The sequence below is a fragment of the Zingiber officinale genome, chromosome 9B, assembly GCF_018446385.1.
Source record: "Zingiber officinale cultivar Zhangliang chromosome 9B, Zo_v1.1, whole genome shotgun sequence".
Taxonomy (NCBI): domain Eukaryota; kingdom Viridiplantae; phylum Streptophyta; class Magnoliopsida; order Zingiberales; family Zingiberaceae; genus Zingiber; species Zingiber officinale.
Genome location: NC_056003.1, coordinates 46,318,833 through 46,332,064, shown reverse-complemented (window position 1 = coordinate 46,332,064; position 13,232 = coordinate 46,318,833). Strand labels below are relative to the sequence as shown.

At 35.7% G+C, this 13,232-nt stretch overlaps 1 protein-coding gene across 1 annotated transcript; it reads left to right on the top strand.

Moving 5' to 3' along the window:
* The first annotated feature begins 2,136 nt into the window (after positions 1-2,136).
* LOC122023972 (trafficking protein particle complex subunit 5-like) lies at positions 2,137-10,869 on the top strand. The gene is made up of 8 exons (XM_042582438.1): positions 2,137-2,343; positions 2,821-2,909; positions 3,638-3,701; positions 8,335-8,412; positions 9,771-9,847; positions 9,927-9,993; positions 10,090-10,197; positions 10,560-10,869. The coding sequence occupies exons 1-8, from the start codon at positions 2,272-2,274 to the stop codon at positions 10,587-10,589; spliced, it is 585 nt and encodes a 194-aa protein (XP_042438372.1). The 5' UTR covers positions 2,137-2,271; the 3' UTR covers positions 10,590-10,869.
* Positions 10,870-13,232: the final 2,363 nt, after the last annotated feature.

Below are 13,232 nucleotides of genomic sequence, written 5' to 3'. Positions count from 1 at the left end.
AACATGAGGTGCTGCCACTATAAGGTTTGGAGTTCGAATCTTTACATAGCCGAGGTAAATACTTTCCTTATGTATCAGTCATTATTCCAAAGGCTAGTAGCTACCCGTAATTTACCAACTCCTCCGTGTTGGTCTTGGGAAGGATTGGCGGGGGCGCTGGGGTGAGTGCCACCGTGAAGAGCATCATTACAAACAAGATCATTTGAACAAGAGGGAGTTCAAAACTACATCAAAAATTGATAAAGTAGAAGAATCTAACAGAAATTGAGCCGAGTTGGGAATGAGAGAATACCTTGTGGTAATTTATCGAGCACATCAAGCACTACAAGGAAGAGAATGCACTAAGAACATGGTTGAGGGAAAATATTATAACCCACCCAAATTAAAACCTGATACAGTGTGTTGCGGGCACCCCCAAAAGTAATGTGGAATCGATAGTTAAGATGATATGACAATTAAAGTTAAGATGAGGTGGTGATTAAAGTCAGGGTAAGATGACTATCAGAGCTCGAGTATATGCAGCTGAACGAGTCACTCTCGCTGGAATTCAACTCCTCACTCCTCAGCACTAAGACATTCAGTATAAAGACAGTTAGCCCCAGAGTCAGTCGGACTTAAGGGTCTTAGCGCTTCACTTCTCAGTATTAAAGCGCTCAATATATAGCTGATCGGCCCAAAAGCCGATTGAATTTACGGGGTTTAGCCCCCATTCTTCAAGCATAAGTCTCTCAACATACGGTTGGTCGATCTCAGAGCCGATCATACTTAGAGGACTTAATGCTTCACTCCTTGGTGCCAAGATACATAGAATAAATCTGGTTGGCTCCCGTAATGATTGGGCATATGGGGCCCCAACTTCTCGCTTCTACAATACAACTCCCAACATATGACCGATCAGCCAAAGGGTCGATCGGATTTATAGGGCATACTTCCCCATCTCTTAGGGTTAAGGCAACTCTCAGCATATGATCGGTCAGTCAAAGAGCCGGTCGGACTTAAAGGACTTAGTTCCCCATTTCTCTTGTCAGTCCCTCATCATATAGTCGGTCAGCTACTAGATTGGTCGAACTACCTCTAGGAGACAACATTGTTAGGGAATCACACAACCTGTATGAGAATAATAGGTACTCATCAAAAAATATTCCGTCACCAAGACATATACATGAAACGAAACTTTCCTCCGAGGATGGGCGTACAACTTCCATTGCTTGGCGTTACTTGACATAGTCTGACATCAAATATTCTCAGTCGTCTCATTAATATGGTAGTTACAAAAGACAATTTATGTGCATTAAACGGAACCTTCATCGAATGGTGGCTGTACATATTTCACTACTCGACATATTCTAATATCAGACATTCTCTGACCCCTCATGATTACAAGGGTTCTGAGGGTCATTATAAAAGGAGTCATCTCCGTTGGTTATGTACGTTATCACATACTAAAAAATACGTACTCATCTACTCTACTGTTAATCTTTTTCTCCACTTTTCACTCAGTCACTGTATTAACTTGAACGTTGGAGTGTTTGTGCAAGAGACCGCCCTCCTTGGTTCTCACTCTAACATTTCCCTTTGCTCGCTTTGCAGTGTGTGTAGGAAGGAGTGCTAGGTGTCATCTCTTCTCCATCTTAGAGTGTTCTCCCAATCAATAACAGAGTCATCTGCCCAATGCGTCATCTCCATTAATTTCAGACAGGATCAAAACCTAAGAGATAATATGCACTTTTTGGATCTGTATTCTTTCCTTACTAGTAAAAGGTGATTATATTCATCCTAGATGTCTCTTATAACTTATCCCCAAATTATACGAAGAAAATTAAAACATGAGATCAACTTATAAATGACGTCCGAATAGCTAAGGGTCGGAGGATCTTTCCTCTGCTGCTAGGTTCTTCTAATATTTTTAGCATCTTTTTATTATAAAAATATGTAAATATTTTACAAGAGATTTCTAGATGATAATGTATATCATTTGATTAAATTAATCAAACTAATTATTTGAAAAAAAAAAGAATATTTATAAACTATTTAAAATACTAAACACTTTTTATTAATTTTTAAGGCCTCCCAGTAAGCTACTTATCTGTAACAACCAGCTCATATTAGGCCGTAGCATGTTGCGGGTCATATGCATTGTGTCAATCAAGCTCAGAACCGGTCGGTTCGGCCGGAGCAGGTTGCGGGTCATATGCAGAGTTGTTAGGGACATGTACTCTAACGCGACAAAAGATCTGGCCGGAAGAGAGGAGGTGAGCGGCGACGGAAACCATGATCGGGGTGGGAAAGATTAAGCACTACACCAACCTACTCGAGAAACCCCTTAGCAGAGGCCGGCAGGAGGTATGATTTGCTTCTCCGCCCCGACCCTCTCGACCTTTCTTCTTCTTTACCGGATTTGTGATTGATGCTAGGTTCTTTTTGCCTTAATCTACTTCACTGCAGATTTCTTACTGACATTTGTTCAGATATTTGAGAAGTTGTTACTCCTGATTTTCGTTATTGCAGTTCTTTTTTGATGGATTCTAAGACATTTTCATCGGTTCCTGTTGAAACCTAGTCTGTGCCTCAAAGTCAAAAACTATTTTGTTGTCCTTGGATCCGTCTTAATATCTATTCTTATGAATTGATGCCTCGATATTGGATTTTTTTTTTTATTTTATTTTTATGGTTTTAAGGTTGCCCTGCCTGATCTCTGAATTTAGCGTATCGATACTGGTAAATGCTACGGGTTCAGAAAACAAAGAAAATTATTGGCTTTCGGGATAATTAGGAGATTGTATGGTTTATACGAATTGCTAAACGGAGATTATTTTGCAGGTCAGTTTGAGCGCATTTGCGTTCTTGTTCTCCGAGTTGGTGCAGTACAACCAGACACAAGTTGATAATATCGCGGAGTTGGAAAGAAGGTATTGCTAGATTACAGTTCTTGGGATGACAAGTTGGTTTAATAGGTGTAGCTCAGGGTGCTTAGGTTCATCATGTGAATTGATTTAAAAGCTGAAAATTGTTTGAACTTTTAGTTGTTTTTTTACCTCTTTTGCTTAGGTTGCAGTTGAGTTTGAAGTCTACACTGAGATTTGAAGGTCTAAATGTGTTGTACATGGTGTAGAGCTGATCTTGCCATTTTGAATTAACTCATATTTTGATGATTTCAATTCAGATTATGAATTATGACGATGCATATTACAAGTTTGAATACTTATGCATTGACGTTCTACGTAGTAATTGATTTTGTTAGTACAAATCTGTGATTTTCTTGCTTGACCTTATTAATTGTCAGAAATAATGCTTCATGTTGAGTGCTGATATCTAATTATTCTTAGACATCTTCACAGTCTCTAGGACTCAAACAAGCAAGTGTCACACAACATGGATGGAATCAGTTATGACATCTGTAGAATTAGTGACATGTGTCTTTAACATGCACATCATTAGGGTTTAGTTTACATAGATGGATAACAAATAAGTGGAAGGGGAGGTGAGAGAATGCATCACAGAAATGCATATAAGTGATCCCTGATGTATGTGTAATTTTGTGATGCTTTCCCTTGCTCCTTCCTCTCCCTCCTCAGCTATTTATCTCTCCATACAAGCAAAACCAAGCCTGAAAAATTAACTCTAAGAAATATTGTAGGCTTGAAGATGCAGGCTATGCTGTTGGAGCAAGAGTTCTTGAACTTCTTTGTCATAGAGAAAAGGTATAAGTTGTTCTTGGGAAAATTTTGATGCTTTATTACAAGGAGAATTGTAATACCATGTTTAACAACAAAGTTTTATTTAACTTATTTTGATATCAAGTTGTAGCGGCAGGACATTATTTTCGAACCATATCAGCACTCAATATTAATCAACATGCACCACATCTTGTAGATTATTTTATTCATTTTTTTGCGAGCACCATTGTCAACAAGTATTATAAACTAATTTCTAACATCTACTCAATAGGCCACTATGTACTTTGACTAGAGATATGTGTGTGATGTTTCTTTAGTTTACTTGTCATGTAGAGATATGTGTGTGATGTTTCTTTAGTTTACTTGTCATGTATTGCTTCGTTGACATAAGATGATATTTCTAAGGAACTCGTGTAATGCCATCTATATTTTTTTTTTAATCCCAACTTAAAATAGTTGCATACAATTATGGATATCCAAGTAAATTGAATCCAAATTTAAATATAAAAAAATTATACAAAGTTTAGTGAAGTATGTTGGAAAACAAGATTTTGTAACTCAATACATACCTGAAAATTAGGCTAAAAATATCTCATAAATCATGGGATCATGATTCTGCAAATTATTGGATATAATAGTGCACCTAGTTTCTATAGAAGGTTGAATTTGTTTATAAAAGTCTGTCATTTTATGAAGAATAAGTCGTCGTGATGTCAATTTATAAAAATGGCTTAGAATCTGAGTTTTGAGTTAATACGATTTTCAATTTCCAGCATGGTATCATAATCACGGTCAAAACTTGGTGATTCGGCTTAGTACTAGTTATCCTTTTATTTTTCATTATCTTCAAGTTTCAATACTCGCCCTCTTCCATGAATCATTCGCAGTTCGAAACTTGACAGTGCAGAAATCGACTAGGGCAAGGCATCGTGGCCAATAGGATCACCAACAAGCCTAAGGACATCCAACTCACTTGTTGGATACCGAGAGAGAGGGCTTGAGAGTTGTTTGATTTGTTGCATCATTAACGAGCAATAACTTGCTTTTCATGGAGTTTTTCTTCGTGGTGTTTGCTATGTAGTTGTAGGAAACCAAAGCATGTGGATGTTGGAATTTTCATATATTTATGGTAATCAACATATTGCAAATTGCTTCTCTCTTCATCATCACATATGGTTTCCTTGACTACATCCTACACACATCTACTGTCATCTTCATTTTTTATTGTTTTGTTCCACCATCATCATTAATTCCCTATTATCATCCATTCTCAAATCCTAACCTTTCACCATTTTGGGGTTCTTTCGGCTTTTATTGCTAACTTTTCCTAATTTCCTTTTACCAACCTTCGTAACTAGATTCCTTTATTTAGTCGTTATCATTGGTGGATTATCTTTATTGCTCGTCCTTCATCGCCAAATTTTCCTTGTTTTCTCTTATTAATTTTTGTAGTTGGATTGCTTTCTCTAGTCTTTGTTAATGGCAATATATCTTTGTTGCTCAGCCTATATTGTGAATTATTCTCTTTTCACCAATTTCACTACAACTTTTGACTTATAGAAATGTCAAAATTTGTAGAAACACGATTGAGAAGCTAAGATCTTTTATTAGTAACCTTGATAAGCCTTTAGGTACATGTTCATTGGTGTCCTTAATCAGATTTGCTAAAGAATGGAATGAGCCTTACTATCTTGAAGCGTTGGGTTATTTTTCAACTCAAAAAGAGTATAATTGTTATTATCCTCCATCAAAGAAGTTTTATGTGTCAGCAGTGTTACATTTAATGAACAAGCATCATACTTCACTATACCTTATTTTCAGGGGAGAATTCTATACTAGAAGATAAGGACAAAGATTTCTTTCTCGACCTATTATTACTTTAAATGTCTATAACTTAGTATTCGAGTCCATGCCAAATCTTGTGTCTGAATCTATGCCAAATCCTATGTGTGAATCTAAGTCATATTTGTGTCTTGAATTTATGTCAATCGTGCATCTAAACCTATGCTTGAAAAATTATCATGGGGTATAAACAAAATTAAAGTGATCACACATTGTTTATTAAACATCTTTTTTAGGAGGAGTCATAGTTTATGTTGATGATTTAATATTATAGGAAATGATGATAAGGAGTGAAATCTTTTAAGTTAGTGTTTTGGGAAGGAGTTTGAAATTAAAGTATTAGGAAGGTTGAAATACTTTCTTGAGATTGAGGTGGCTCACTCTAAGAGACATGTTCATCTCTCAACAAATATATATCACAAATCTCCCTAAAGAAACAAGCAAGACAACATGCAAACCTGCAAGTACTCTAATAGAACCAAATCTTAGACTTCAAATGGAAGAGGGAGATGTCGAAATAGATAATGAAATATATCTACGTTGTAGGATAACTTATTTATCTATCTCATACATGACCAGGCATAGCATACAAAGTTAGTGTGATCAATCAATTATACATAACCCAAATAAGCTCATTTGCAACAAGCTCACTGAGTATTGTATCTTAAAGGAGTACTAATAGAGGGTTGGCACTAAAGACATATACAGATGTGTCTTTGTAGGTTAATGTTTGACAAGAGGTTAACCACTGGATATTGCATATTTCTTGCTGGGAACCTCGTGATGTGGAGGAGCAAGAAACAACAAGTGGTAGCATGGTCTAGGTAGTAGCGTGGTCTAGTGCAAAGGTAGGATTCTGAGTAATGGCTCAAGATGTGTGTGAACTACTTTGGTCAAAGATCATCTTATAAGACTTGAAGATCAAGTGGAATGATCCAATAAAATTGTTGTGATAATAACTCTGTGATTAGTATTGCTCATAATCAGGTACAATATGATCAAATATAGCACATTGAAATTAATAGACATTTTATCAAAGAAAAACTAGAGAGTGGGTTGATTTGTATGTGCTTCATATTTGGATATGGACAACTAAGGTTAAAGGTTAACTAGCTCAGTGTTTCAAAATATTGTATCCTAACTGAAAATCTATTCATCAGTTTGAGAGGGAATATGGGAAAACATGATTTTGTTTTTGTAATTTTATGAAGAATAAGTCATGTTATCAATTTATAGAAAGGGGTTATGACTTATGATTCACGTATTGTAGGAGTTTTGAGTTAATACAATTTTCAATTTCCAACAAAGTAAATATGCTTACATGTTTGCTATAAAAGTGTTTAATTTATAGGGCTAAATCGAAATGGGAAAAGATACAGTTGAAAATGTTGGATGAATTGGGATTCAAGTTTTTTAGTTTAAAAGCAAACTAGATGTAGTTGTTTGATTGAAGAATTAATAATTTGATATAACACCTGAGCATCTAATAGACATCAATGGTATTGCTTCCTCGTCTTTGGTATTATGTTTATGTATTAACCACAGAGTCTCTTTTAGGATAGTCATCAGACTCATTTTGCCTTAAACAGACAAAGACACTGCCTCTTTCATTAAGGGATAATATTCGTACAAGACTGGTATAGGATGTCAGGAGTGAGACATTTATATTTCACTTGTGCCAAGATAGTTTCAGCCTCAATAACCTGATCAGATTTTGTACATATTGCCCATATCGTGTGATACCTACCTAAACTATCATTTTGTTTCATAAATCCTTCACTTGGTTCAAACATTTTGATTTTATTCATATCCCATGAGAGTTTTCTATGCTATGAGCTATTTTACTTTTGAATGCTTAATTCCTTCTAAATTTGTTGACTATTTGTTCTTTAATTCTGTTTATCCTTATTCTTATCATCTGATTTGGAAAACCGTCAATGTTGATTGTTGTAGTGGTGACTTAATTTAATTTTTAATCATTGATGACCTGTAATTCCAAAAGTCATTTGGTTTGGTAGATGCAGCTACAAGTACTCATTTGTGCACAGAATTGGAAATACTGAAGCAATGCCGCACTTTTTGTGGGCACATATAATCCGTAGGGCCTCTCTCATTAAGGCCTTTTTTTGGTATAAATGATGTTAGGTTACATCATTGAGTTTATGTCAAATTCATGTTACTTGGCATGACTTCCATTGTTTGAATTGCATGTAAACTATCATGGAAAATTATCCTCTTGGAAAATTTCTTATGATATTTTTAGTTTGTTCAGCTAAACTCTTGAGAAAGCTAACATTTTGTCTTACATTTCTCCCATGAGAAAGATACAATAAAGTTTAGATCCTGATTCACAAGATTCCCCAATTAATCTTGCCAATGTAGACAAACCCCAATCTTTGAGAAGCAAATTAGTTTAAAAATCCTACATGACAGCATTTGGGCAACTCTATTGGAGATGTTTTTCTGAAGGAATTTTTTTCTACCTTTGTCTCTGGAACTTAAGGGTTCATTTACTTGGATGGAAGAAGATATGAGGGAAGGGGAGGGGAGGAGAGAGTGATGCAAAATATGTACATAAATGATGGTGTTTCATATGTAATTTTGTCATTCTTTCTCTCCCTCTCTTCAACTTTATCCAAGTAAATGGATAACCTGAATGAACCTTAGCTATGATTTACTGTACACTAAGTTTTTCTTCCTGGATGGTTTGACATCTTTAGGACATTTCACTATTTTTTCAGCATCTTGTTTGTCATTGTATGAATGCTTGATATATAAATAATATCACAATGTATCAAACAAACATGTATTACAGGGTAACAGAAGGGAGACTAGACTGCTTGGGATTTTATCATTTGTGCACAGTACTGTCTGGAAGGTGCTCTTTGGAAAGGTAGCCATATATTCCGACCTCTTGCAATTCCTTGAGTTGTTTAGTAATGTGAAACCCCTATGGAATGTCCATTTATTTGCTTATTTAAAGGGTGGTTCTAGAAGAACCACGATTTGACGCTCATAGAACTGTGATAGTCCTTCCTTGTGCAATGATTTTTTTCAATTGACCTGTAGGTTGTTTCATGCACAAGGACATCAGGGACTTGACATCAATAACAGACTTGGTAAAAAAAAAAAGGCAGCCCGATGCACGAAGCTCCCGCCATGCGGGGTCCCGGGGAATGATCCATTGTACACAGCTTTACCTTGCTTTTTGCAAGAAGTTGTTTTCAGGATTCGAACCCGTGAGCTTTAGGTCACAAAGCAACAATATTACCGTTGCGCCAAGGCTCCCCTTCCAATAACAGACTTGGTATTGAAGCAAAATTGATATATTGAAAGATGTAAATGAAGAATATAGAAAAAGTGAAGAAAAATTGAGATACTGAAATAGGTTGATGGAAAATATAGGAAACAACTATATATAATCACTATTATAGTATTGTGAGCATCTGGAACAACTATTTCATTCATTGCTGTATAACAAGTATTGAATTTTTAAATCTTCCTGTCTGTTTGCCATGTGTGCTACATGGCTTGTGGACATATGGTCCTAGGACCTTGCTTAGACTGCTTTTAGTTATAATGAACTGAACAACCAACATAATGTCTTGAACAGCCGCAGATTGTGTCAAAATATAGTATTCTTGTTAGAGACAGAAAAGATGATTACCATGGGTGAGGATACCCTGATGCTCATTGTGGTGATAGAACACACGATCTTACAAAAGAGAATGTAATTAAAATAGATTATTTATTATAGACAATTAAATGCATTACTCTTCAATGCTGACACAGCCCACGTTATCCGTTGATTTGGCAACTAACAACATATCAAGACTGGTAGTAAATAAAATCCAGCGGTATACTTGTTTGTGGCAGGGGCATTCTTCTTCTATCACTAATTTTTCAGCACCACAAACTAACTAGGGATAGAACTTTACCTGCCACAATTGACGAAAATGTATGACTATTCACTTTTGAGATAGTGAGGACTCGAACTTCTTTAGAGCATCCATGTTTCTAGGCCCATCTCTATCCTCTGTATTTGAGGTCTGAAACAAATTCTTGGAGATACTGCAAATTTAGAAAAATGACATTATGTCTGACTGCCCCATGATGTCATCCTTATGTTTAAAACTTCTAATTGACTATGAAGACATCAATATAACCCTCACAATAAACAAAATTTGGCTCATTCTTTGAGGGAGAAAATGCACAGTTCTAGTTACAGATTATGTTTCTTGCCTGCAATAGGTAGCTGACTCACTTGAGAAAGGAACTGAACATGAAGATGAGTATATGATCAGTGAAAAAGAGCTTTTGGTCAATCGGTAATCTATCCATGTATTTGACTGGCTAAATTTTGCTTTTATTATCAAAAGTAAACTGAGTTTGATAATGGTTTTTAAGATTTATATCAATACCAAAGGACATGGGAGCATTCAACTGTGGGGCATTTGTTGCCGGGATTGTCAAGGTATGGTAGCTTGCTAGTTGTTATTTACTGCAGTTCAGATTTTTTTTTTATAGTGGTCATTATTTACCGTCATTTTCTTCTTCATCCTTTGTAAAGGGTGTTCTAGATAGCGCTGGTTTCCCTGCTGTTGTAACAGCACACTTTGTTCCTATGGAGGGTCAACAGCGGCCACGGACTACAATTTTGATAAAGTTTGCCGAAGAGGTCATTTCAATTGTATATTATCCTTTTCAGTTTCTCTGCATCAGTCTGGATATTGCGTATTTGATAGTACCTTTATTATAAACTATTCTAGTTATTTCGAGTGTTCTGCCAAAGACACAAGAAGATAGAACCCTCTATAATCACAAGAACCTTATTTGCCAAAATATTTACAAATAAAACAACTTTTCAATACCAGCTTGGTGCCATCTATGTCAATGCAAAACCAAAAGAAGCTAATTGTCTTATCAGATGAGGCCCAACTCGATGACAGAGAAATGCTAAAATTTGTTTTTCAGTTTGGTACTGTGTCGTGTTAAATTATTTTTCAAAGGTTATGAACCAAATAAATCTTTGTTCTCCAGGTACTCAGGAGAGAAGCGAGACTTGGTTAACGGATCAGGTCTGCATTAAAACATTCAAGGCTTGAATCTGCAGCTACATAATTTATGCTGATATTTCAGTGACTACCTATACACACGGTTTTTCTTGTCTGAGAGCTGCTGCTTCTGGTATCATTGCAATGAATTTGAATTTAATCTTCTGACTCTTCATTTCTATGACACTACACTGAAAACTCAAGGTTTATTTTCGCTGTCACTGTTTGCTTATGTATTTTGTGAAAAGTACTTTGTGAGATTTTGAAATGAAACCATTTGTTGCCATTTCTATCAATGATACTCCTGCAACATTAATTGTTAGCATCTCTCTGTTTTTTTTTTTTTTGTTTCCTGTCTATTGGTTTTCTTGAGCATGTGAGACCCAGATTAAAATTAAATTTTAGATTTTTATAAATATTAAAAAGATATTTTTATCTTAGGGAAAAAAGATTCATGTAAAGTTAGGTCTAGAAAATTTAGTGGAATTATAAAATTTTTATATGGAGGGTGAGGATTTATATAGTTATTTGGAATTTTGGGATCTTAAACAACTATGATAATGATGATTTAGAACACTTTTTAAAAGGGATTATTGCTTTTTGTTGCATTCATTTGTATTGAATCATTTGGTTTGCTAAAGCTGTTAGGCGAATGCTATTGAGGCATATATGCTACAACGATATATTTTGGATCAAGTAGCATTAGAATTGAATGTTGATTTGGTATATTGCTTTAGCCTTAGCCTTAGCCTTAGCCTCATAGGCTGATGTTTGCTTGCTCGCTCAGCTAGCCCTACAACAATCCAAAGTGCTTGCTTACTTGTGCAACTAGCCCTACAATAATCCAACATCTAGATTATGGCGTTCAAATCCACAGGTCACCTCAACTGTGTACTCGCATGCAAAAGCAAACTCTCTTTGGATCCCTTGTAAATTTGTTCACAGGTCACACAAACAGAAGTTGCACTTGAGGGATCTGGAAGATCAAGTTGCAGCCAAGCAAATAAAAGGGGAGACTCAAGTTGAAACCACCGGTGGGAAGGAACAACTCATTTCAAAGCAACTGCAAGACCCTTCACACGTCTTGGAAGGATTAAATATGAGGGCCCGAGCTAAGATTATGGGAAGAACCAATTATGAAGTCTCGAGTTAAATTTATGAAGGAAACACTCATCAGACTAATAGAAGAAGTTAGGCTCGAGCCTAACTCGAGCCTAATTAGATTAATTAGGCTCGAGTTGCAGTTGGAGTTGTTGCAACCAATTACAAGTCATACGGTCTAATTAGATTAATTTGGGTCTCTAAATAAGTTAACTAGATAATTAAAAGTAACGAATTACGAATGTAATGGATTTTATCCTCACTTGGCCTTTTAGGTTTTTTTTGGATGCGGAGCAGCATGTTGCCCTTGGACTTAAGTTGGATTGCACCATCTTCCCACTCGACAAACTTGAGTTTTCTGTAATTTTTTTTTCTTTAGAAATAAGCGAAGGTTGTCAAATTCAAAAACTTATCAAATATATAAGATCATAACTCCTATATAGATTAACACCCATTTATAGATTAATAACATTATTAATTTCCCTGACGAGCGCATCTACTCAGGAATTTTATTTACCACCCTTTAACTATTTGGTGGTAAATTATAAGTTGATTTATAATTTGTCTCTTTTTTTATAATTTTGAAAACTGATGATGAAGGGCACCTGAGGTGAATGTACTCATATTTTTATTATAATTTACTACAATAAAATGATTATTTTTTTAAGAATTTATCAAAAGACATACATATATTTAGGAGTTTATCAAAAACATATTATACTTTGATAATTATTAAATGATGTACGTGATTGACCTTCTCATTCTCCCCTTTCCGTCAAAGTTGACTTTTTTTCTCATTTTTCTCTCTTTGTATTTAACTTTTTAGTCTCTTCTCTCTCTTGGATTTAACTTGTCTTTCTCTTTCCTCTGTTCTCTCTCCTTCGTATTTAACTTTTCTCTTTTTTCTTTCATCTTTCCTTTGATTAATTTTTTTTTTTATCTTCCCTTTACATGCATGCATGCAACCATCGTTCCCTCATCCCTTTGGGACGGACAATTGGCTAACATATGATAGTATTACCATCATAAGATTTGAGGTCAAATTCTGACTAATAGTTGGATGCTTGCCCTCCCCCATGCTCTCTTAACTATCTAAGGCTAATAGTCATTAGTAATTTACCTCTTTCGTGTTGACATGAGAATGAGCTGGTGGAGGTGCTAGGGGTGAGCAAATCATCTTTTACTACCATCACTATGGTTCCCTCCCAATGGTGTGAGGAAGTCGTGGAAAAACTACAGAGTGACGGATTTCACATTTTTTACATAATCATTATGGTGTTGGTTTTTAAAAACTAGCACCACAACTTAATTACACAAACCAACATCGTGGTGGTGGGGAGACCTACTCTCAGATTAAACGTAACGTGAGCTTGGTATCTAGGAGACCAAATCCAAACATTTTAATTGAAAATTAACATAATACTGGAACTCATCTGGGAGCTTGGGCCTGGTGTAGGGAGAGCAGACCTAAGTTGATCCAGATTAGACCCAACTTGACCCTAGTCTCTAGGAGACCAGGACCAAATTGAGCTTGATTTTCTCTCAGATCAAGCCCAAC